The sequence below is a fragment of the Pezoporus flaviventris genome, unplaced genomic scaffold, assembly GCF_033815535.1.
Source record: "Pezoporus flaviventris isolate CSIRO_AGI_PZ_B2104156 unplaced genomic scaffold, CSIRO_AGI_Pfla_v1 ptg000069l, whole genome shotgun sequence".
In the NCBI taxonomy this organism is placed as follows: Eukaryota; Metazoa; Chordata; class Aves; order Psittaciformes; family Psittacidae; genus Pezoporus; species Pezoporus flaviventris.
In genome coordinates, this window is record NW_026892617.1 from 741,119 (window position 1) to 766,101 (window position 24,983).

Sequence of the window (24,983 nt, forward strand, 5' to 3'; positions counted from 1 at the left end):
GCGCTGCCGCGGGGGGCGGGCCGGTGACTCATGGCTTCCCAACGGCGAGCGGCTCCTCCCCGCGGCCGCCGGCCCCGCCGCAGCCCCCGGCACATGGGCCGCGGCTCCGGGAGCGGGGAGCTGGGTATGGCCGAGCCGCCCGGCCGCTGCCCCGACTGCCTGGGACCGGAGCGGGGCGGCGGCAACGGGGGGGCTCCGGCCGTGCCCCACCTCGGCATCGCGGTGGACGAGGGCGACGTCGTGCCCGGGGCTCTGCGGCTGGTCCGGGAGCTCAGACCCGGCTGGGAGCCGGGCAGGGTGAAGACCAAGGTAAATCCCGGGGGGGGGGGGGAAGGAACGGGCAGCGCGGAGACCCCCGCTCCAGCCTCCCCATCCCGGGGGTCATCCAGTGGGGGGTGCAGGGTCCACCCGAGGGCGGTTGTGGGGCTCCCCGCGGGGTGCTATGGGGGGGGGGGGGTACGATGTGCACATGAGGGTGGGTGTAGAACCCAGCGTGGGGGGCTATAGGAGGCGCCTAGGGGGGTGCAACGTCCTGTCCCACATCCCCAGTTCTCCCCTCCACTCTTGGATGTGCAGAGGTGCGATGCCACCGACCTGCACCCCCCCGGCAGGTTTTGGGGACCCCCTCAGCAGTCACTGAGTGCAAGTGTGTCCCCATAGGGGGACATAGGTGGGTGAAGGCTGGGGGGCTGCATCGCTGGTCCCTCCACATTCACCTGCAGGTGCTGCACCCCTACCTGCACCCAGCGCTGCCCGCAGGAGTAGCAGGTTGTGCTTGGGTTACTTCTTGGCTTGCACCTTTGCCAGGTTATGTGGGCTTGAGCATGGATCCGGATGGGAGCTGGGATTTGGAGCTGGGATTCAGCGCCGGGCTCCTTGCATGGGACAGGGTTTGGCTGTCCAAAGCTGGCAGGGATTGGGAGAGGGGCTTGCAGCTGCCTGACATGGGAATCCCTTTCCCCCTCTTCATCTCTGCCCAGGGGTGGGAACACAAGGCTGGTGGTGCCTGTGCTCTCACCACGCTCTGGCAATGGGATTGTGGAGGTGGGTGCACATAAACACACACACGTGTGTGTGCGTGTCCTCCAGAGTGCTTGGAGTGTCATTAAAAACCCATTAATAGCCCCGTGTAATTAAACACAAGAGGCTGCAGGAAAACACATATGAAAGGGCAGACGGCAATGGGCAGGAAGCTGGGAGCTGGAGGTCCTCAGAGCGGAGTTGTAGGGGCAGGAAATGGGGCTCTGTGCGGCCCCGAGCACAGACCTCAGTGGCAATGGTTGCTTGGGAAGGACCCAGCTCTGGTATCCAGGCTGTCTCCGGGCATCAGAGGGGGTCAGTGTTCAACAGCAGCTTGTGTGTGCGTGCGGGTGCTTTTAATTAAAGGGAAAGGGCAAAAAAATCCCTTAGGAGCTGGGGGGAATCCCTCCAGTTTGGTTTCCCGTTGCTGCTCTTGAAAGAGCTGCTCGGGAGGGGATTGAAGCCGTGCTCTGGTCCTCAGCTGGTTCCTATTAGAGTCCCCTTCACTCTCCTCCTCACCCTGGAGCTATGCCCAGCTCACACCACCTCCTTGCCTGGTGCCGGTGCTCAGCTGCTGGCAGGGGCTATGCCAGGGACACGGAAAACCCTCCCGGTGCTTGGGGCAGGGGATGGGAGATGGGGAAGAGGATGGGGAAGAGGATGCTCCAGGCTGTGCCCGCTTCCCAGGGCTCCTGCTCGTCATCCTTGGAGCTCTGTCCTAGGCAGGAACACCTCCACAGGGATAAAGCACAGGCAAATCCATGAGTCAGCCAGGCACGCTCCCTGGGAAGCACGCACTCCTCCATCCCTCAGCCAGCAGCAGTGACCTGGAGCCAACCCCCTGTGAGCGTTCCAGTGTGCCTGCGCTGTTTTTAGCCTGACTTTGGCAACGAGGTGCCCTGCACTCCTGTTCCCCTTTTCCTGCTGCTCCGCAGCTGTAGGGGGGAAGGATTTGGGCTGATGGCAGCGGCCCTGCTCCTAGCTGACTGTGCTTTGGGTGCATTAAGGAATAGAACCGGGCATCTCCCAAGAGGCCTGTTCATTCCCCAGATAAACCAGGCGAGCCCCTGCGTGCTGTGTGCAGGGTGCTGGCAAGCCACGTGTGAGTCTCCAGAGTGAGTGGCCTGGAATTCGGGGGGGGATAAGGCTCAGTAATCCCGTTAAACCTACGGGAAGGGGCTGAGCAGCAAAACAAAGCGGCAAAAGGGCTTTGCAGGCAAAGCAGCACCGAGTGCCTTGACGTGGAGCCGTTCACCTGCAGCTTGATGGACGCCAGCCTCGGGGTGCGTGGATGGGCTGTGACATCTCCTGCTTGCTGGATTTCTGGCCTCTAGGGACAGGATAAGGAGGGGACAGAGCCAAGCATGCACTGTGGTGGAAACAGATTGTCTGCCCTGGGAAAAGCAGTTTGAGAAGGCCCAAGGAATCCCACACCAGCCGAGGGGCATCAGCACCGTCTCCCTCTGGGTGTTCTCATTTCCACTGCTTTGAGTTTTGAGTACACCCTATATATAGGCACCCTATAGAGGAAGGAGAGCGAGCTGCCGAGTGGGATGTCTAAAATTATCCAGCCCACTCCCAAGCGATGCTGCTGCTGTAGCATGTGCCCTCGCCCCCCTCCTGCTCCACCACATCACACCCGCTCCCAGATGGGATCAAGACAGCAGCGTCATGGGGTGCAGCTTGGCCTCAGTGCCACGTGGGAGCTGTGTGGGGCTGAGCATCCTGCATGGGGGTGCCGGGGCAGGGGTTTCCTGTGGGGTGGCAGAGCCTGGACCCCTCAGTGCACTGGAAGCAGCTGAAATCAGCAGGATGAGGCCAGGAGCTGGGCGCAGGCAGCAGGGGTGGCAGCAGCCCCTGCATGTGCGCGGGCAGGAGGCCAAGCCGGGGTGACGGGAGAACAAAACTCCCTTTCCATCTGTGAGGAGCCATCAGAGCGATGACAGGAGACGTCCCCAGCAGAGACATCCCTGCCTATCAGTGCCCCGGCCCCGCGGGGAGGGTCGGGAGGAGGAGATGGGGATGTGTTTGCTCCGTGGTGTTTGCTGTTGTGGTTTTATTCCCTTTCATTTGGTGCCAAAAGATTGACGCTGATGTTTTGGGAGTGATTCCCGGGGCCGTGCGGGTGCCAAGTGTGCTGGATGCACATCTGGCCCCAGCTATTCCTGAGCTCCCAGGTGGAAAACAGCAGGATTTCCTCCCAGAGCACCAGCTTGGTGCAGCTGAAGCCTCGTGGCCCCATGCACAGCCCCAACTCATACATCGAGACCTTGCAAACTCACGCTCCCCGCTGCTATGGGTGCAGTTGCTTCGTGCTTCCTTTCACCCGTTCCCTGTTTCTGCCTTCCTCCATGGGGTCTGCTTGGGGGGGAGATTCCCCCCCACACCTTGCTGACGCGGCGGGGATGTCCAGGCATCGCCTCTGCCACCCTTCTGCCCTGCAGCTCTTCACCGATGGCATCACCAACAAGCTCGTGGCCTGCTACACGGATGAAGGGATGGTGGACGCGGTGCTGGTCCGTGTCTATGGCAGGAAGACGGAGCTCTTTGTGGACAGGGACACGGAGCTGAGGAACTTCCAGGTGCTGCGTGCCCATGGCTGCGCCCCCGACCTCTACTGCGCCTTCCAGAATGGGCTCTGCTACCAGTTCCTGCCAGGAATAGCGCTGGGGCCTGACCACGTGCGGGAACCCCACATCTTCAGGTGAGCAGGGACCCCATGTCCTTGGGTGTGCAGGGCCTGGGATGAGCCATGGGACAGGGGAAATGCTGCTTCTCCACACGGAGGGGTTTGCTCCTCGCTTCCAGCTCTCCCCCTTGCTGCCTTTGCTCCAGACATCACTGATGTGCTCAAACCTGGGCGTGCTGGGTGATAAAGGAGCCAAAGCACAGCTGGGTTTAACTCCACGTTGGAACTGGATGAGCTTTAAGGTTCCTTCCAACCCAACCACGGTTCTATGGTGCAGGGTCACCTCTCACTCGCACGTCTGTGTTTCCCTCCAGGCTGGTGGCACAGGAGATGGCCCGGGTACACGCCATCCATGCCAATGGGAGCCTCCCCAAGCCCATCCTCTGGCAGAAGCTGCACAAATACCTCACCCTCGTGAAGACGGATCTCAGCCCAAAGGTATCCAACCCCAGGTAAAGGCAGAGGGATCCCAAAGAGCCAGGCTCTGGCTTGGGCATCCGCTGCCCACCCATCCCTAAGTCTTCCAAGCACAGGACTGGGGGGAAGAGCCCCAGGTCCCAGGTAATGGTTTGTGCTGGAAGGGATCTTAAAGCTCACCCAGTTCCAACCCCTGCCCCGGGCAGGGACCCCTTCCACTGGAGCAGCTTGCTCCAAGCCCCTGTGTCCAACCTGGCCTTGAAAGGGTCATGGATCCAGCCATGCGGCCAGATCTGGATCAGGATTACTCCATGAGCTAACTCAGGGCCAAGCCGCAAGAGCTGGTGGGATGGAGGTGTCTCCGTGCACCCTCCAGTGCCCTTCCTCCTGCAGTCTGGGGGTGACCTGTGCTGTGTTAGAGCAGAGATAGCTCTCATCTGCCTATAAACAGCACCCAGGCAGGATCTGGCCCGAGCCAGGGACCTGCTCTAATAATTATCCTCTAGGAAGGGTTCTATTCTAGGAAGGGTTTTAAGCCCTTCCCACAATAAGTTCAAGCTCAAGCGTTTCTTACGGTGGGGATCTGAGCAGCAAGGCTGAGCTGATGGTAGAGATGCTAGAAAACCGTTATAGATTGATGCAGCCAGTATAGGTTGAAGCAGCCAATATAGATTGAAGCAATCAGTATAGATTGAAGCAGCCAGTACAGTTTGAAGCAGCCTGTATAGATTGAAGCAACCAGTATAGGTTGAAGCAACCAGTATAGGTTGAAGCAGCCAGTATGGACTGAAGCAGCCAGTATAGGTTGAAGCATCCAGTATGGATTGAAGCATCCAGTATGGATTGAAGCAGCCAGTATGGATTGAAGCAGCCAGTATAGGTTGAAGCAGCCAGTATGGGTTGAAGCATCCAGTATGGATTGAAGCAGCCAGTATGGATTGAAGCATCCAGTATGGATTGAAGCATCCAGTATGGATTGAAGCATCCAGTATGGATTGAAGCAGCCAGTATGGATTGAAGCAGCCAGTATGGATTGAAGCAGCCAGTATGGATTGAAGCAGCCAGTATGGATTGAAGCAGTCAGTATAGGTTGAAGCAACCAGTTCCCACTTCAGACCAGTTCATCCCATTGCTGGGTGCCTTGGGTTCACGCCGGGTGACTGCTGGGGTGTCTGGAAAGGGTTCGGGCAGCCCCAGGAGGTTGTGGAGGTGAATGAACCCGATGGCAAGCGAATAATTAACCTGTCCCCTGAGCAGGACACAGCAGTATCTTTGCTGCAGCCTTTACCCAAGTAGGTGATCATTAACCAGCTCTCTTCCTGGAACTGGAACATGGGAGAGAGTACGTGCCCTGGCAGAGCACAACGCATTCCCATTGCTTGGGGGTTAGTTGGGTGCTTTGGGAGTTCTGGGGGCTTGGGGCTGGATGTGGATGTTAGGGGGGGAGAAGGGAAGGGAGCTGCCCTGTGGCATCCCCCTGGGTACCACGCAGCCAACCCTGCCTTCCTCCCCAAAAATGGCCTCATTTACCCTGCTTTGTGTCACTGATGAGGGAGGCAGGGAGGCTCCCCGTGAGCAGAAGTGATTCCACCCCATCCCTTTCCCCAGCCTCCAGCAGGATGTGCCCAGTCTGGAGGTGCTGGAACAGGAGCTGGCCTGGATGAAGGGAACTCTCCCCCAGCTGGGGTCCCCCGTTGTGCTTTGCCACAATGACCTCCTCTGCAAGAACATCATCTATGATGGGACACGAGGTTTGTGGCGGTGCTGGAGGGGTCTGTCCTTCACCCACCTCCCCAGGGCCGGCAGCTCCATCTTCAGCCCCTCTCCCATCCCCTGCCTTTGCCTCCACAGGGCACGTTCGCTTCATAGACTATGAATACACCGGCTACAACTACCAGGCTTTTGACATTGGAAACCACTTCAATGAGTTTGCAGGTGGGTTGGGCTCCTCTCCATGGCACTGAAGGTGCCCCATAAGTCGTGCATGGGGAGAGCGCAGTGGTCTCATTGCTTTGCCCTGGGGAAAGGCTCCCTTCGTGCCCCCAGAGCATCACTGATGCTGCTCCCCTCGCAGGTGTGAAGGAGGTGGATTACAGCCTCTACCCCAGCAAGGACACCCAGCTCCAGTGGCTGTGCTCCTACCTGCAGGCCTACAAGCAGCTCACCCAGGGCAACCAAGGGGTGTCCGAGGAGGAGCTGGAGGCTCTCTACGTGCAAGTGAACAAGTTTTCTTTGGTGAGTGGTGGAGATGGGAAGGAGCCAGCATCGCTTGAGGGCTGCCCATGGGTTGGGTTCCTCTGCAGGTGAGGATGGAGATGCAGGAGCCAGCTTGGGAGCTCTGGGGGCACAAGGCTGCCCCAAAGAGCCTGGATGCACCTCAGAGGCCCCGAGACCATGGGCTGGGTCAAAGATAGCACTGGGTGCCTGCCAACCCACTGACACATGGTGAGGGACCGTGTGTTTCTGATAGCTGTGGCCTCGGGCCTCCCTTCAGAGAGGCCAGGCAGAGCCAAGCATGAGGAAGCCCTCTTTGGCTCTATCTGCCCATGGAATTTGCCAGTCTTCTGGAAACTTGGGGTGTAACACCGGCTGGTTTCCTGGCCGGAGCTCCCGACGCAGAGGCTGGTACCCTGAGCAGGCTGTGCAGCTCTTCAGCATCCCTCCTGCTGCATCCCTCTCCTTGGCTGGCACCAGCCTCTGGAGGGTATCAAACCAAACACATGGGCCATGCCCAGCTGGCTGCCACCCCGTGTCCTGTCATCACAGCCATAGGGCTTCTGGGACCTGGCCAGGAGAAGCATGAGCAGCTCATCCCGCAGGCAAGGATGTTCCATGCCCATTCCTGATCCTTGTTTCGTCTGTTGCAGGCATCCCATTTCCTCTGGGCATGCTGGGGCCTGATCCAGGATAAGTACTCTACCATAGACTTTAACTTCTTAAGGTGAGTCTGTCAGGGCTGGGGGGGGCATTGACTCACAGAGCAGGTCAATGTTAAATGGCAGGAGCAAGAGGATCCCGATGGTCCCTCTGTTGCTGGAGGGATCCTCTGTGGCCAGGGGCTTCATGGGCATCCCTCTCTCCTCTCGGCAGATATGCAAAGCTAAGGTTTAAACAGTACTTCAAGATGAAGCCGGTGGTCACAGCCCTGCAGGTCTCTAAATAGCACCTCCAGCCTCTGAGACCCTGAGCTATTTTGTCCTTGCTGCATCCACAGCCCTCGCATCCCCCTCGCCCCATTCCCAGCCCAGCCAGGGAGCGAGGGCAGGTCCGGATGGTGGGAAGGGGGAAGAGAGGAGAGCTCTGCCCCAGCCACCGATGAAAGGAGACTCTGGACATTGCCTTGACTGGACCACGAGATGCTAAGAGAGGACCACGGCCTCGGAGAGGCCCCCATCTACGTGAGGAAGCCTTTACCACCGCCTTAACGTCGAGCCCCGGTGCCCGGCAGGTCCGTGCCTTGCTGGCACCGCTGCTGCTCCGCCTGGCACCTGGTTTGCTCCCTCTGTGCTGACCCCGAGGGGGGAAAAAGGCTCCCCCCCATCTGCTCAGGAGTCCCCAGAGCTGCCCAGTTGCTTTTGCTGCCCAATGCACCCGCTTTGCCTTCGCTGCTCCCTTTGTCCCCATTGCCCTGCCTGCTCGGTGCCGCTTGGGCTCCCAGCCCCAAAGCAGCCCCTCTGCTGGGTTAAACTGATCCTGGCCTTGGGGCTGTCTCTGAGCATAGGACCCTTTATCATAGCCCCAGCCATGAGCTACATGGGCTTGGGACCAACCAGTGTGATTTTGCTGGTGGGTGCCTGCACCCTCTGTTGTGCTCTGCTTTTGCTCCCTGACTGCCATCAGCTTCATGGCTTCCCCTGTAGCATCCCAGCTCCGCTTTCCCCATCCTGCCCCTCACACGTGCATCATCCCTGTGGTACCCATGTGAGGGGCGGGAGGCTGAACAGAGCTCATCCATTCCATGAGCTGGGCACTTCATCCCCTCTCAGTACCATCATGGGCGATCCTGGCCTGCTGAGCACTGTCCAGCTCATGCCAGTGGTTGTGCATCAACTGGGGAAGTAGAATTGGCCCTCTCTGCCCCTACCTTGGCTGCTCAGCAAGTGGTCTGGGGACAAGGAGCCAGTCCCCTCCACGCAGGCACCCACCCAGCAAGAACCAGGACTCTTGTTGCATCTGGTGTTTTGTCTTGGTGCAAAATAAAAGCTGCTGGTAGCTGGAAATGGGGCTTGGCCCGATCCATGGGGACTGGTGCAGGAGCAGGCGGAGCATCCCTGGGGGTGCAACTGGGCCTTTATAGCTGGAGTGAGCACAGGGAGGGAAGATGAACCCCAAACTTGCTGCCATGAGAGAGGGGGGGAAGGAGAAGGAGCAGCCTGGGGCACATCGTGGATGGATGGATGGATGGATGGATGGATGGATGGATGGATGGATGGAAGGATGGACAGGGCAGGATAAAGGACTGAGCAACAGCACAAGTGCAAAGCAGGCAGGGAGCCCTGTAGGAGAGGGCTGTGCTAGAAGAGGGACAGGGAAGGGGGGAAACAAGCACCCCCATTTGCCTGGGCTGAGAGCTCCCATCCAGCCCTTAGAACTCCCCAAAAGCCCAGACCCAGCTCTCTGCTCCAAAAAGTCACCTTTATTGTGGCAAGGGGTGTGGGAGACAGTTGTAAACAAGTATGTGAAATATACAGGTTAAGTTACTCGTGGTCTTATTAACAAAATAAAGCTCTATCTATATTTACAATCTTAAAAAAAAGGGGGGAAAAAAAAAATCAACAGAGGAACAAAAAAATACCCAAAGAGAACCAGAGAGAGGAAAAACTGCATCTTCATTGGGCACATCTGCTTCCAGCCCCCTCTGCAGCAGAGCGCATCCCACGCTTGGAGCTGGTACCCTTACCCCAGGGACCTCAGCCCCAGAGCAGCACAGGGATGGGGAATAAATAAAGCACTGAGGAAGGGCAGGAGAGGAGCAAGGTGTTTCCTGGCTGGGTGAGGAGGCAGGATGCTCCCTTGGATGAGCCATATCCCGATGGCAGCCCCATGGGATGCGGGGGAGCAGCGCTGGGGCCTGGATGCTGCAGAGCTGCTGCTCCGGACCCCCACTATGGGGCTGAGGATGTGGGTCTGCTGCAAAGCCCCCACTGCAGGGTTCATCCTCCTGGTACAGCTCCTTCTGCATCCCAACAAGGGATCCATGCAGTGTGGGGCTGCAGCCGGAGCTGCGGTTCCTGTTCCTCGCTGTTGCCACAGGGCGGTGCAAGGGCTCTGTGCACAACCGGACACTGCCTGCACAGCCGGGCACTGCATGGAACACCGGACGCTGCATGCACGCATGCCGAGCTGCACCCGAACCCCTCCAGACCGCGCTCTGCCTGCAGCCAAGTGGGGTTTCTGAAGGTATCTTTTAATGGATGCTCTTTTTCTCTCCCTTTTGGGGGCTTTTGCACTGCGGAGCACAGGCAGAGCCTGAGACTCACGGAGCTGGGGGGCAGGAGGTGCCCAGGGATGGATGGAACACAAACCCACCACCGCAGCCAGGGAACAGGCACCCGCTTGGCGTGCAAAGCGGGCCAGAGCTGTCAGGAGCATAAAGGGCTCCTTGGAGCCCTTGGCTGGTGCTCAGGCCAGGAGGGAGCTAAAAATGGCTCCATGGGAATTTGCTGGCAAGCTCTAAAGACCAAGTGGGAAACACAGCAGGGAGGTCAGAGCGGGGCTGGGTGAGCGAGCGTGTCCCCATCCCATGTCCCCATCCCATGTCCCCATCCCATGTCCCTGGGCTGGCAGCTACCGCAGGTAAGGAAGGGTCTGTGCAGAAGACCCCTGGGTGATGCTCTGGAGGTTCCCCCACACTTGGATGCCCTCAGATCCCTCCCAGCATGACAGCTCAGCAGCCGTGGTACCCACATCCCATGTGGCCTCAGCTGCCTATGTCCCTGCTAATGAACCAGTGCCTGCCAGCTTGCCCATGGTGGGCACAGCCCAGCCATGCAGCACATCACTGCTCATCACCCCTCGCCCCGGGAACCCAAAATGCTGGGTGCCCACCTCTGTAGGACCTATCTGCAGGCAGGCAGCGGGGTCTCCTGTGTTCCTCTGCTCCCAGTGCAGCCCTTCAGCCGAGCCCCATCACATCGGGGGGGATGCTGCGACCTCCTCTTTGGTGGCAACCAGCCCTCCTGCATCCCCCCCCCCGGCCCCGCTCAGTCCGTCAGCACCACCAGCTCTCCATCACTCTTGTCCTCACCCTCCGAGTCCTCCTCCTCGCTGTAGCGGAACATCTCAGCATCAGGCACCGAGTGCCCGTCCTCCCCTGCATCCCCTTCCTTGAGGCTGCGGGTGTTGACGATGACGGGCATGCTGGGCTCCATGCTGCGGGGCAGGTAGTGCTCCATCAGCTGCATGCCCACCGGCCGCGGGTACAGCACATCTGAGGAGCTGGGGGGCAGCTGGCTGCCCTGGGGCCTGTGGGATACGGGAATGCAGTCAGTATCCAAGGGGGGGGGGATGCTCCTCACCCTGCTCCCACTCGGACGGGAGGATGGGATGCGTTACCCCAGCACGTAGCCCTGCCGGGCATCCTGCCTCCGGTTCCTCATCAATGCCTTGTACTCGCCCACCCGCAGCCGTTTGCCCTCCACGATGCAGGTTCGTTTGGGTCGGGGCTTGTACTTGTAGTCGGGGTATTTCTCCAGGTGCTGCCGGCTCAGCCGGGCTTGCTCCTCGTAGTAGGGCTGCTTCTCCTGGTTCGTCATGGATTTCCAGCGGGATCCTGCATGGATGGGAGCAACGGGGCCATGCTGACACCCTGCCTGCTGCGGTGACACCGGCTCCCGGCCAGGGCAGGAGTTAATGCATGCTCACACCATCCCCTGTCCAAATGGCACATGGACGGGCACACGGCTGCCCCACGCCCTGACCTCTCAACCATCCTCTCCAAGCTATGGTGAGGAGGTGCAGTAGCTACAATAGGCTGTGCGGTGTGGCTTGCACTGCCTGACCTTTATTGCCATTGTCACCAGCACCCTGGGCAGCACAAAGCACAGCCAGGGTGGGAGAGGGGCTGGTGGAGAGATGGGATTCACCCCCTCGGGGCTGCAGCTGGCCCAGTGTCCAGTTTTGGGGACAGGAAGACAAGCTGGATGGGCTTGGAGAGCCTCAGCATTCCTGGTGATGCTCAACAGTCAACAGGACGCATCCCTGAGCATCCTGATGGGATTACGGAGTTGTGCAGGCTCGGAGCAGGGCTTTGGGCTGGGGACCTCCAGAGATATCCCCCCCATCACCTAATTCCTCCTGTGAGCCCCTGCGTGCCCCTTGCCTGGTGCCCTTCACCCACTAGCATGACCCAGCCTCCCCAAGGAGCTCCTGCCCCACAAGCAGGGAGGCCCAGGTAAACCGAGGCACGGCAGCAGGCAAGCCCCTTGCCCATGGTGCCTGGGTGTCCTCCACCAGCTCCTTGCCCATGCATCATCCATCCCCTGCTCAACGTGCAGCTCCAGCGGCTTAAAGCCATGGACGAGATGCAAGGAGCAGCTCACCACCCATGGGGATGAGGATGACAGCCCCGCGCTGCCATCCCCAGCGCTCACTCACCCAGGATCTTGCTGATGCTGGAGTTGTGCATGTCTGGGAAGGCCTGCAAGATCTTCCTCCTCTCATCCTTTGCCCACACCATGAAGGCGTTCATGGGCCGCTTGATGTGGTTGTTGTTCCTGGATTCCGGAAAGTGCCGGGAGCCTGCGAGGGAAACCAGAGGATGCCAGGGGACGGAGCAAGCACCGGCTCACACCGTGGTGCTCCCAGCCATCCTCACCATCCATCTCACAGCTCAACAGGGCCTCGTCCAGCCGCTGGGCAGGGGTCTCCTCCATCCGCTCCTTCACCGGGGAAGAATCCATCCCAACGTGGTCCTGCAGGAGAGCAGAGTCAGGAACCGGCTCCAAGCCCCCGGATGGAGACCTGGCTCTGGCCTGCGGATGGGGAGGTCGGGAAGGGGGACGGTGACCATCACCTTGCGGTAGGGGTTGCTCAGTGATGCATCCATGGCTCCGCTGTGCCCGTGCAGCAGCTGCCGCGCGTCCTGGATGGCTTTGGTGATGGCATCGCCTTCACCCAGGAACCCTGGTGGGACACACTGCCACCATCAACAGCAGCATCCAGCACCCCCATCCCACCCCAGCAACCACCATGACGGTGCCCACCCACCCCAGGGAGAAGGGATCCCAAGCTCCCCTGTCCCAGAGAGGCGGCATGGGACCATCCATCAGTGAAGGCAGTGGGGAACCCACCCAGAGGCAGGTTGGAGGGGCTGGTCTGCAGGTCCCTGGTGGCCCCATGGCTCGGTGTGAGGGACTGGCAGCCGCTCATCTTCAAACTGGGCGAGCTGGAGGCACTGGGGAGGTCGGATCCTTTGGGTTTAGCTGTCAGGTTCAGCGGCTGCGAGGTCTCCTGTGGCAGAGGGGACGTGGGGGTGATGCACAGCCCCTTGCAGCATCCCAGCCCTGGTGATGGAGGGGGTTTGGGGCTGTACCTGCATCTGGAGGTGGCCCGAGCCGGCGGGTCTCTTCAGTGCAGGAGGAGGGGGACTGTGCAGTAACTGCACCGGGTAATCCACTGCTGGGGACAGAGCAAGAGGGGTTGTGGGGCCAGGGACACCCCGAGGGGCTGGGGCAGCCGTGGGGACCCCACTCACCTGGTTTGCAGGGGATGGGCTGGATCGGGAGCGCCAACTGGGAGTCGGGAGTGACAGGGAGAGGCTGGTGGCTGGGGGTGAAGGCAGGAATCATGACATAGGGCATGTTGACCTGCTGGAGGGAGAGGGGACGGGAACAGAGAGAGCGCTGTGGGACACTGCGGTGGGGGCCATCCTGGTGCCAGGGGGCTGCAGTCACCCCTGCAACGGGAATGGGGACACGCAGAGGGGCGTCCCCCACCTTTACCTGGATCTGTTGCTGCAGGAGGTTGATTTTGTGCTGCTGCTGGATGAGCTGCTGCTGCTGCTTGGCGATCTGGCAGAGGGGAGAGAGCGGGGCTCAGCCCAGCACCCCCATGAGGGCTATGGGGAGGGCCTTGAGCTGCCCCTGAGCCCCTTCGATGGGCATAGGGGAAGGACAGTGTCATCCCCACCCGGGGGCATCCCATCACCTGCCCTTAGCACTGCATGGGCCACCAGAGAGGGCAAAAAGGTGTTCAAAGAGCAGAGAGCAGGAAGAACCCAGTGTGATTTCATTATGCTAAAGAGTGCAGTTCCCATCTGCTTTGCCACCGGTGCTCCCAGCACCACCGAGGGAGATGGGAGATATTTGGGATGAGGGTTTCTGGGCAGAGAAGTGATGCTGCCCCCGACACCAAAGCCACCACCACTGCCAGGGGACCCTGTCCTGGTCCTTGCACCTACAGCCAGCAGATCCCAAAGGGATCCCAAAGGGATGGATGGTTCCCAGGCTGCCCATAGGCCCCCACCTGCTCCTGCTGCTGCCGCGCCAGCTCCATCTGCTGCTGCTGCTTCTCGAAGAGCATCGTGGCCATGTTCTTCTGCTCCGAGTGGGCCGTCAGGAGCTGGTCCCGCAGCGTGGAGAGCTGGTTGATCATAACAAGCAACTGCAGCTCCTTCTCTGCCAGGCTCTCCTGGGTTCCTGTGGGAAACCAAGAGCTCAGGGGCTTGGGGAGGGTGAGCAGCACCGTGCTGCTGGGTGATGCTGCAGGTCATCATCTGCACCAGCAGGGAGAGGAGAAGGCTCCTGAAGGGGAGACCTTAGAGCAGCTCCAGTGCCTGAAGGGGCTGCAGGAAAGCTGGAGAGGGGCTTGGGACAAGGGATGTAGGGACAGGCCAAGGGGAATGGCTTTAACCTGCCCCAGGGGAGACTGAGCTGAGCTCTTAGGCAGAAGCTCTTCCCTGTGAGGGTGCTGAGGCACTGGCACAGGGTGCCCAGAGAAGCTGTGGCTGCCCCATCCCTGGCAGTGTTCAAGGCCAAGTTGGACACAGGGGCTTGGAGCAAGCTGCTCTGGTGGAAGGGGTCCCTGCCCGGGGCAGGGGTTGGAGCTGGAGGAGCTTTAAGGTCCCTTCAACACAAAGCAGGCTGTGGTTCCATGATCATCACCACTATTGGGTGCTGGTGGGTGATGCATGGCCAGGGAATAGCTAATGCTTGGGGAGGCATAAAGAGGTGTTCATCAGGGATGCCTCACCTTTCACTTCCTTGGACTCAGCAGTGCTCCTGCCCAGCAGCCGCTCCTTCCAGTCACTGGACAGTAACTTCTCAATGGTCGGCATCACTGTCCACACCGCAGGGACCGGCATCAGCAGAGCAGGGAGAGGACAAGTGAGGCTCTGCACCACGCTACGGGATGGTTCTTCCCATCCCACAGTGGGCATTATTCCCGTTTTTGGGAGCACACCAAGGGGCACAAAGGGAGAGGCCCCAGAGGAACCTTTCTCACCCTCCTTCAAGTTCCTGTTGAAGTCCAGCTTGTCCTGGCTGCTGACGGCCGGCTCGAAGGCAGAGCGCCTGGGCTCCAGAGCATCGCCAGCGGGCGAGGGGGACTCCTGCCACACACAGTGCTATTGATGGGGATGTCCCCAGGACGTGCTGGGATGATGGGATGCTCCAAGCCCTGCTCAGTGACTGCTGGACCAGGCACATTACCCCCAGGCCCGGCTTGAGAGCATCTCTGCTCTTCATGCTGCAAAGACTTGGATAGGGCTTGGAGCAAGCTGCTCTAGAGGAAGGTGTCCCTGAACATGGCAGGGGTTGGAGCTGGATGAGCTTTAAGGTTCCTTCAACCCAAATTAGGCTGGGATTCTGACTGTTTCCTAGAGGTTCCTACTGGTTTAGGCTGCCCAGCTCTGAGCTCTGGCCCCCACACTGGGAGGCAGCACAGGGAGGGCTGAGTTTGCTGCTCAGGGGGAGAGAACAGCCAAAAGCAATGCAAAAGGGAAGCTGAAGGGATGGAGCATGCGTGGAGGTGACAGGGCTGCCCCAAGAGCATCAACCACAGCCAGAAAGCCCTGGGGGGAGCAGCAGGATGAGGAATGAACCAACCCCCCGTGCCAGGAGCCCATTGGGACCATGATACCCATTGGGACCACGATGCCCATTGGGACCCCATCCCGGTCTGTGTGTGTGTGCCACAGACCCACCTGCAGCAGGGCCTGTGGGTCACCGCTGTCCTTCGGTGGGGGCCCCGGTGGGTCACAGGGATGGGGCTCGGTGCTGGGGGCAGCCCCCGGGGGGGTCTCGTAGCCGCCCTCCTTCTTCTCCTCCGTCTTGATGGTGCAGTTCACCATGCTGCCCGCGCCATCGAGCTCCAGCGGCGGAGAAACGGGGCTCCTCATGGACATCCTGCGGGGCACAGGGGGCTTCAGCACAGGCACCCCTTTATCCAGCCTGTCCCCATAGCGGGTGTCCTGTGCTGATGGTTTTCCAATGGCAACAGACTTGGGTTTTGCCATGAGCTTCCCTAGCTCGGATTTGCAGGGATTCCAGGGGTTCAGATGGCAGGAGCCCCAGGGAAACAGACCTATCATCCATTGCGCTGTGAAGGGAATGGAGCAACAAAGTCCTAAGGGAAGTGATGGGATTTAAGGCAAATCCTGGTCCTGCTACAGCTTCTGTGGGCAACCTGTGCCAGGGCCTCATCTCCCTCACCATACATTTCTTCCTTACATCTTCCAGGCCCCTTCAGGCACTGGAGCTGCTCTCAGGTCTCCCCTTTGGGAGCCTTCTCTTCTCCAGGCTGACCCAGCCCAGCTCTCTCAGCCTGGCTCCAGAGCAGAGCTGAGAACATCCCCAAGGCCCCCTCAAGCAGGGAGGAATAACGGGGAAAGGAGACCATTAGGGAAGGGTTTTACCCCCACCACTACCTGGATCCGGCTTGTGGGACCACAGGGGATGCTGAGGTGGGATGAGGAGAGAGCATCCTCCCCATAACCAGGACCTCTGCGCTCTGCTCCATCCTATACTACAGAATGAGTGCTGTGGGGTGGAGGGGCCGAGCCAAGGGGGCAGCAATTACACAACAAACAAAGCCCAGCTCAAGCTGCGAATTAATCAAACTGCTGAAAATAAAACCTTCCTCTCAGGAACTTCAAACAAAAGAAACGAAAACAACAAGGCCGGCTGGGTAATGAAAAGCCAGGGCTGTGAATAGGGGACAAAAGGAAGTGGAACAATGGGGTGTTGGACAAAAGCAATAAAGTAAAGGGAAGTGTGACAGCTCCACAATAGGGCACTGTGCGCGCCAGCCTTTCTGATCTTAGCGGGGCCTTGTTTAATCTCGGTTCCCTTGCCCTGTGCTGAACAAACCAGCGCTCCCCAGCCCCGCAGCTTCCTCCCATCCTCATCGGCATCGCCCCGTATCCTGCACCGGCCCTTCCTGCCCTGCATCACCTTGGCCAGGCCGTGGTGGGGTGGCTGATCCGTGGCCGCAAGCCCATCACCTGCCTCAGCCAAGGAGGAAGCTGTGCCCATGGCTCTGTTGGCTCCCAAAGGTGGGGTCTGCCCTGCCCCACTGCCCATCATCTGCGCTACAGGTGGGGAAACTGAGGCACTGATGCATGGTGCCTGCAGCATCGTGCCCTGGGTGCTTTCCTACATCAGGACCCGAGGATGCATAAATGCTTCCTCTTTCCACTCTTTTTGGGGGTTTTAAGGGCAAAAAAACCCTTCTCAATGCATCCTGCAGCTCTGCCCTGCAATGGGATGCTGCCCATGTGCCTGTTCTATGCTGCAGCACAGAGTGATGCCTCCGGTGCCTTCAGCCTGACGGGCACAAAAGCAGCATCCCACTCCCGCGGCAGGTCACATTCCCATTGTCCGGAACCTCCCGGTGCCAATGGAAGTTTACTCTTAAAATGGGGCCGGTACTTTAATAGGCTCTTTGAAAGGGGCCTCATTGTGGCTTTATCACAGGCTCTGCCAAACAAAAAAGGGAAGAAAAAGGAGAAACCGGCTCCGTTATCTTGTTACAGGGCTGGTGCTGGGGCTCAGGTGCTGAGCTCAGGGGCTGCCTGTGGCAGACAATAGGGATGGAACAATTGCTTTGGCGCTGGGAGCATAACGGATCTATGCCTTTAACGTTCCCCATTAAATGCAGGGCTGAGGGGGAGGCAGGGAACGGTGTTGGGACGGACCAAGGACCAAACCGGAGCCATGAGTCCTTGGCGAGGGCCTTTTGGGGAGCACAAGAGGGACTCAACCCCACAAGCAACAAAACCCTAAAGCGCCCGTGCCCTGCGGGCTCCCTGTGCCTCCAAACCCCATCCCAGCAAGTCCAAGGGCCGGGACTCCTCGGGATGGCGACAGCTTCCCTTTCTCCATGCGTACCCACAAACGGCACGTCCTGCCATTCTCCGGGTGGCCGTGCCACCCTTCCTGCCTGCCAGCAGATCCTATCTGCCCCTCTGTGCCGCTGCACAGCGCCTTAAAAGCCCAGGGAATGGGGGTAAGGTGCGAGCAAACCCTCCCCCTGCCCGGCACCAGTGTGATGCTGAGGCCCTTCCAGGACCCAGAGCCTCTTCCCAATGGATTGGGCAGCGCTCGCTTTGTAGAGGGCATCTGCCTGTGTCTGCCTGTGGCTTGGGCAGGGATGAAGCAGGAACAGAGGCTTCTGAAACCCAAGCTCTTTGCAAAGGTATCAGCACAGGAGGCCAGAGAGCCACAAATACACTGAGCCTCCTGTACTGCGACGTGAGGAAGAGTGTGAGGGCATCAGCACGGCCACCTTCATCAGCCCCATCGTGCAGGAATAGTCCCACACCCTGCCCCATACCCCAGCACTCCCCCCTTGGGCTGATCCTACCCCAAGGAATAGCAAAGGGCTCCCACAGAAGGGCACTAAAAGGGGGGTGGCTGGGGGAGCCCCAACCTGCCCATCAGGTTGACCAGGGCAGAGAGGAGGTACTCAGGGCTTTTTTCCTTCCTCTTTCTCCTCAGTCCCAGCAGAAATCTTATCAGTAGATAGATAGATAGATGATAGATAGATACATACATACATAAATACATAGGTAGGTAGGTAGATAGATGATAAATACATAGATAGATACATAAATAGATAGGTATATAGATAGGTAGATAGATAGATGATAGATAGATGATAGATATAGATAGATAAATACATACATACATAAATACATAGGTAGGTAGATAGACGATAGGTAGGTAGATAGATAGACAGATAGATAGATAGATGCTCAGTCTGTGTTACAGCAGACTCTTCCCTTCAGCATCCCAGCGTGGTACCCAGTTATCCCTGAAACAAGCCCACCCATCCCCTGGCTGCATCCCACCACCATGGCCTAGGGTAATGAACCCAGAGACACGCAGGGCACCAAGCCAAAGGGGACCAGCCACGTGAACAACCAGAGCGATGCCAATGAGCCAGGGCCGTGCGGCACCATCACCGAGCACACCCCATCCATGTGCAGCGCTCGCAGCCCCCGGCACCCCCGGGACAGGGAGGGCAGAGGGAAAAACACGGCGCACACAGACGCTGGCTTCTTCCAAGCAGGGCCCGAGGAATCCTGGCCGGCCACCGGGACAGACAATAGCCCATCTCCTGCCAGACGAGCGGGGCCGCTTTCCTGCCAGACTTGGAACGTCCTTTCCAAGCCGTTTCCAAGCGTTTCCGACCGGCGTGCCTTCGCACATAAAAGAATGGATGGCTTCCTCCAGCGTGCCCGGGCAGGGATGGCCAGGGACAGCCGAGGAGAGGGGGAAGTTCACGGGGCTGCCATTCCCTCCCTGGGGATCCAGAGCATCCCTCCGCGGTTGAGTTATTCCTTGGGACGGTGAAAGCAGGGATGCGGGCCCTGCCACCCGCAGGGATGGATGTGGATCAGCACCAGGCTGGCGAAACGGGTCGGAAAGCGCAAGAGCGGGTTTAGTGCTGCTGAAAAAGCAGGTTTTGGGTGCTGAACCCCAGCAATGCTGCCCTATGAGAGAGCCGCAGCTCCACGTGTCCCCCATGGGCAGCAGCACCCGAGGGACACGTGTCACCCCGCGGGGCTGTGGCACCCATCCGGGCGCTTGCAGCAGCGGAAGCTCTATGCGATGCTTTCTGCATCCTCGGGCTGTTCTCAGCATCTCACCTGGCAGCGGTGGGAGCGCGGAAAGCCGCAACCTCCGTCTGCAGAGAGGCTGCTGCGAGCTCGGGGTGCCGGAAAAGCTGCAGAAGCAACGCCATGAAGGGAGATCTTTGGTGGCAAGGGGGGGTCTGGGGACAGGAATGCCCCAGGGGGGTAGGAGAATAGAGCAAGAGGCTGGGACCTGAGTGCTAAGACCTGCCACAGCGCCCGTGTGAGCCGCCAGGCATGTCCTACCCAGCAGCAGGCATCCCAAAGAGACCCCAATTGCCCCTTCTCCATCCTGGGATCCCATGGGAAAAGCTCTGGCGCCAGCGGGAGCTGGGATTTCCCCCAAAACAGATGGGTCTTTGTGCGACCTCCCTCCACCATCAGCTCCCTGAAGGCAACTTCTCCCCCCTGAAGGATAACACTCGGAAACATCCCTATGGGGTCAGAGCAAAGCGGTGATGCTACAGCGAGAGCATCAGCGTCATGGAAACTCCCGGTGCAGGAAGGAGCAGGGGGTCACCCCCGACATGTGCTGCCCAGAGCACCCAGGCCCCCTCTGTCCCCTCCTCAACGCCATAAGCGATGTCTCCTTCTTCACCCTTGGAAGAGCTCCTGCTGCCGCAGGGCTGCTCTTTGAAGGGAGGAAAGCATCAATTCTCCATCTACTCAGCTGAAAAGCAGCAACACAGGTCTCCTATTACCGCACAGCGCTTGGAAGCTTTAACCCTGAAGGGATTACAACCAGCTAGCACAGCATTTACTAATTCTATCCCCCAAAACCCAACCTGCCTTCCTCAAAGGCCTCCGGGCCATAGCCAGGACTGCTAATGAAATGCATATCTGCCTGATGCATGCCAGCAGAGGTTCAGGGGGAAACGGAATCAATCCCACTCTTCAAAACTTGAGGGGGAGAGAAAACCACCCCTATTAATCACTAAATTCACTTAAGTGAGCACTTGCAGGATAGGGAGAAAGAGATGAATTCAAAGGTTGCAGCAAGGGGAAGAAGAGGCTCTGGGATGCTTGGCCCCATCATATGGGAGGTCCCAGCTCCGTGTTGGAGCAACCAAGCAGATGGAGTCCTTCAAGGGCAGCTTTGCCCCCAGAGCCTCATCTCCTGCTTTTCTGTGTCTCCTGGAATATCCCACTTGCACCTCACCCCCTCAGTGCCGTGGGTCGGAGGGGGTCTGACCTGAGGTGATGGAGCCCGGGATGCTCCAGGTGGGAAGCCCCCCCATGACACCAATGAGACAAGCACAAGACATTGCCTGTGGGTACATGGGGCCATTTGATGGGTTAACTGGGCCACGTCTCACCCTCTTACTCACAGTTTCCACCTTACTGCTATCGCTGGTTTCTCGGCACCTTGTGCTGGCTTCTCATGAAGTAGCAGAGGGACACTCGCTGCTGCTAAGCCCCTTCCCGTCCTACCAGAAGGGATTACTCACCTGCTCCCTATTGCCCCCCAGCAACCCAAACCCCATGGATGCCCCACGGACAAAAACCAGCCACAGAATGAGATCAAATACCAAGAGGCAGCCGGATCCTTCCCTCCCTGGGTGTAAACTGGCTCAGGTCCTCACAGCCACGACCCAAACCCATTTTTTCCTTGAGAGGGATGGTTTCAAGGAGAGGGGAAATTAAACTGACTCTCAGGTGGAACTTCCTGGCTGTGAGATTTATTGGACAGGGAATGAGCTCATCAGGGAAGCGGAGGAAACTCCATCGCGCTGGAATTACTCAAACCCATGCAAGGCACAGAGGAAGAAGGCGCAGGAATGATCCCACGTGATGGCAGGGGACCGCGCTGGTCATCCCCGTTTCCTGGCCTCAAGACCACACAGTCTGCAGGGTGCGTTGGGGTTCCTCCTCCCACTCAATGAGGGTGTTTTACCCTTGCAGGCTTCTTGTCCAGGGAAGGTTTTCAGGTTAAAAGCATCTTTAAGAACAGACCTGGGGGTGCTGGGCAGGGATGGATGGGGCAAAGTGCCGAGAGAAGAAACCCCCCTTCCCTGCAGGTCTAAACAGGGAAAAGCCCAAACCCCAGACCTTAACATTATCAGAGAAACATAGAAGCATCGCATCAAGCTAACGATTGATAGCACAGGCAGGAAGAACTCTGAAGAATGGGGATTTACCCCGAAGAACAGGTATTTACTCTGAAAAACAGGTATTCACCCTGAAGAGCCCAGATTTACTCTTTCTTCCCCTTTTTCCCACATCAGAAATCACTTTTAAAGCAAGTTTCCTTTGGATGCAAAACAAGGCAGCAAATCCTGCCTGCCTCCTGGGTCCCTTTACACTGGGGTGTCCGGATGAGGCCCCACTGTTGCCGAGCGGGGCGGTGGGTGCTTGGGGGAGCTCCCTGGCACCCAGCGTTGCTCCTTGGGGCTGCTCCCAAACCCCTTCCCCTCACCCCAGCTCATTCCATCTCCCCGCTCCCCAGTTTAACCCATCCACGCCAACCCATCCGCGATGGGGAAGGAGCTGGAGAAGATCCACAAACCCAAAGGGAATGAAGAGGGATTCGGGGCTCAACTCACCCTGGGAATGGAACGCCGTTAGCACCTTGTCTCCCTCCTTTCCTTGGCAGTTTCTGCCCTCTCCTCACCCGAAGCAGCCCCGGGGCTTATCGGGGCCAATCTCGGTGTCGGTTTTTGGTGTGATTTCCCTCACTCAGCGTTTCCAGGCAGAGCCCGGGGCACGTTTGACTCGGCTGCTCGGTAAACAACGCTTCCCTATGGCCTGAGGAGGGGCGAACCCCGCCGACCTTGTTCCTCCCCTGCTTTCGAAGGGAAGGAAGCCAGGGGCTCAGCCTTTCCCCATGCACCAGCCAAGGAGGACCCAGGGGTGAGCTCTGTGCCGTGCAGGACCCTAGATGCTATCTGGGTCCATCCTATGGTATCCTACGGCATCAGCGGCATCCATCACCCCCTACCCCTGCTGAGGTTCCCGGTTCATTTTACACCTTCCACTGTTTTCCCAGCTGCCCCCAAGCTTTGGGAATGCTGGCATCATCCCATCTTAGTTGCACTTGAGTTTCTCTGAGTGAGCCAGGCACCAAAAGGATGCTTGGAGCCAGCCCCGGTGCCTCTCACATGGCAAATAAGCCCACGGGAGCAGCCACAAACCATGGGACACAGTGCCCAGAACCATTTGGGATCCCTCTGGATGGGATCCTGAGCTGCAACAAACGGATCCTTGTGCCTGAACTGCCACATGTTGGGCTTGATGGTCTTAAAGGTCTTTTCCAACCGAGTTGGCTCTATGATTGACTCTATGCCTGGACACGGGGGGGCAAAGGACCCACTTCGCCCTCCCCAGCTGCTGCCCACATTCAGTGGGGAGGCTCCAGCTGCTGGGGCCATTTGACATTTCAGCAACAGCTTTTTATGCTGGTGCAATGGGAGCTGCCCCACGAGGCAGGGTTCCATCCTCACCCTCCTGTCTGGAAGCAAAGGCAGCCTGAAGGACGGGTCTGAAGGATCTGCCCCACAGCATCGCATCCCCACACTGACAGCAGCCCTGACTCTGCTCCCACTGTGCTGCAGCTCGGAAGAGCCACGGCTGGCTGAGTCTGGAAGAAGACCCCCAAGGAAAATGCTTTGGGGCTCATTTCTCCCCTTCATTAGTGCGAGCTGTGGTGGCTGTGCTAGGGTTACCCATGGTTTAAAGTGTGGATTCAGGCTCAGGAGGCAGCTCATCCCCACAGTGCTGCCCCAAGCTGAGCATCCTGCAGCAGCAATGGGGCTCGCAGCCGGCACCAGTGGTCCCAAGGGGTGCAGCCGCAGCGACCCTCCAAACCTCGACCATCCTGCAGTGCTGGGTTCACACCTCTCCCCTCTCATAAAGCCCATGGAACCCTGGTTGTGCAGTCAGGCTCCTCTCCTCTATGGGAGCAGAGACTGGGAACGAGTTTCTACTGCTCCACCAGCATCGCTTTCATTGCACAATAAGAACACAGCAAGAAGCTGCAGCCGTCCCCGTTAGCACCGGGGTATCCAACTGCCCCACAAGTGCACAAGGGGCTCTTTGTGCCCAATGGCACCTGTGTCATGTCTCCCCCCTTCCCTGTTGTATCCCATCTATCCCGTTTTCCCCCGGGGTTCCCGAGCTTGGGGCTTTGGCAGCTCCTGCCTCCACGTGCTGTGTCCCAGCGCGCTCCCGTATGGCTTAGCGGAGCTGCAGGCAGGAACAGTTGCTCTGCCCGCACAGGCACAGGCAGGAACAGGCAGGAACACGCTCATCTCAGTGCTGCGGGGTGGGTCTGGGGCAGCATGGGGAGGACAAGGGGGACCAGAGGTGTTTGATGCCACCCTGAAGACCCAAATCACAACCTCTGCGAGAGGCAAACACCGCTCAGCCTCTGCCCGCGCTGCAGGTACGGATGGGTTCTGCAGCCTGCAGCCCTGGGGCCCAGCCCCACGTTAACCCAGCAGCTCCTGATATCCCTGTGTCACAGCAACAAAAAGCAGCAGGAAAGGTCCCAAAGAGCAGCTTGTCGGGAGCTGAGCTCCCCATGGGCAGCAGGGTCACGCAGCACAGGCTGTCCCTGCCCGTACCCACTCGTGTGCAAGCCTCTGCCCCAGGGGACCCGCTTTCCGGCTGGGCGTGCAAGGTAGAACAATAGGGCCGAGCCCTCTATTGTTCCAGACAAAAGATAAGCCAGGCTTTGGCATTCCCTACGCCCTCGTGGGCAGCAGCAGGCAGGCAGGGCTGGCAGGCAGGGCCAGGGCACAGCCTTTCCTACACCCACATCAGCTCACTTTTAGGAGGTGAAACAGAGGGGATGGTGCTGGGGGGGAGCTCACACGCACACCCCCCCCCCCCCTCATCCTGCCCTGCAGCTTTGTTCTGTGGCCCCATTTTGGCCCCAGTATCCCCATGTCCCCAGTGTCAGGACACCAAGGTGCCTGCCCGAGCCTCTCCACAGACCCCGGTCCTGTCATCTCCGCATGCAGAGATGCTTCTCCTCTCCGCACCCTGCAGGGATACAGTGGGGACACGCCATGGGATGGTGGAAGGAGGGATGTGGGTTGTTTAGCAGCTGTGCTCTGCCACCCAGCACATCACCAGCCTGCAAACCAGCAGCAAACCGGTAGCAACAGCCAGGCAGAGCTAGAGAGGAAGACTACGGGGCACAATGAGGGCTGCTCACTGCAAACCCACACCCATCCAGGCACCCAAGAGCTGTGCTGGGTGACGTTGCTGCGATGGGTGCTGAGTACAGCACACGGCCACACTGAACGCAAGGGGTTCACTTTGATGTCCAAACAGTTTCTGTTTCTGGCTCTCACCCGGTAGCAGTGGAAGGTGCAGCCCCAGCACCGTGGTGGCGGCAGAAGCTGCTGCAGTGATGGCGATGCCATCGGGTACCTGCTTCTCCATCGTCTCGTGATAGCCCCATTTTACAAGTGAAAGGGTAAGGGGAATGGCTTGAACCTGCCCGAGGGGAGACTGAGCTGAGCTCTTAGGCAGAAGCTCTTCCCTGTGAGGGTGCTGAGGCGCTGGCACAGGGTGCCCAGAGAAGCTGTGGCTGCCCCATCCCTGGCAGTGCTCAAGGCCAGGTTGGACACAGGGGCTTGGAGCAAGCTGCTCTAGTGGAAGGGGTCCCTGCCTGTGGCAGGGGTTGGGACTGGGTGAGCTTTGAGGTCCCTTCAACACAAACCAGGCTGGGATTCTCCGACTCATTTTACATGGGCAAAGAGGTTCAAATGCCCCCACCGGGCTCGCTGCTGCCCCACTTGTTTTCATTTGTTTTATACCCTTATCCTCTCTCCT

General features: G+C 58.9%; 3 protein-coding genes across 7 annotated transcripts in view; 1 reads left to right on the top strand and 2 right to left on the bottom strand.

Moving 5' to 3' along the window:
- The window catches only part of LOC133278746 (adenosine receptor A3-like), a 123,920-nt gene extending 119,434 nt beyond the window's left edge, over positions 1-4,486 (bottom strand). Inside the window, exon 1 of the mRNA XM_061471834.1 lies at positions 4,379-4,486. The gene's annotated coding sequence lies outside the window, so the exon portion shown is untranslated. The remainder of the gene's footprint in view (positions 1-4,378) is intronic.
- On the top strand, positions 40-8,346 carry ETNK2 (ethanolamine kinase 2). The gene is made up of 8 exons (XM_061471828.1): positions 40-309; positions 3,465-3,724; positions 4,024-4,161; positions 5,735-5,877; positions 5,978-6,061; positions 6,201-6,361; positions 6,994-7,067; positions 7,217-8,346. The coding sequence occupies exons 1-8, from the start codon at positions 94-96 to the stop codon at positions 7,287-7,289; spliced, it is 1,149 nt and encodes a 382-aa protein (XP_061327812.1). The 5' UTR covers positions 40-93; the 3' UTR covers positions 7,290-8,346.
- Positions 8,347-8,740: 394 nt separating this feature from the next.
- The window catches only part of SOX13 (SRY-box transcription factor 13), a 34,316-nt gene continuing 18,073 nt past the window's right edge, over positions 8,741-24,983 (bottom strand). For 2 of the 5 annotated variants that reach the window (XM_061471835.1, XM_061471836.1), the window contains exons 2-14: positions 15,270-15,471; positions 14,570-14,675; positions 14,318-14,404; positions 13,592-13,764; positions 13,069-13,137; positions 12,822-12,936; positions 12,660-12,745; positions 12,418-12,577; positions 12,141-12,250; positions 11,943-12,039; positions 11,723-11,866; positions 10,682-10,898; positions 8,741-10,591 (exon numbers count right to left, since the gene is read on the bottom strand). In XM_061471835.1, coding sequence (XP_061327819.1) covers positions 10,330-10,591; positions 10,682-10,898; positions 11,723-11,866; positions 11,943-12,039; positions 12,141-12,250; positions 12,418-12,577; positions 12,660-12,745; positions 12,822-12,936; positions 13,069-13,137; positions 13,592-13,764; positions 14,318-14,404; positions 14,570-14,675; positions 15,270-15,470 — 1,827 coding nt within the window. In that variant the 5' untranslated portion in view covers position 15,471 and the 3' untranslated portion in view covers positions 8,741-10,329. The remainder of the gene's footprint in view (positions 10,592-10,681; positions 10,899-11,722; positions 11,867-11,942; positions 12,040-12,140; positions 12,251-12,417; positions 12,578-12,659; positions 12,746-12,821; positions 12,937-13,068; positions 13,138-13,591; positions 13,765-14,317; positions 14,405-14,569; positions 14,676-15,269; positions 15,472-24,983) is intronic. The other 3 variants (XM_061471838.1, XM_061471840.1, XM_061471837.1) reach the window with 3 other exon arrangements.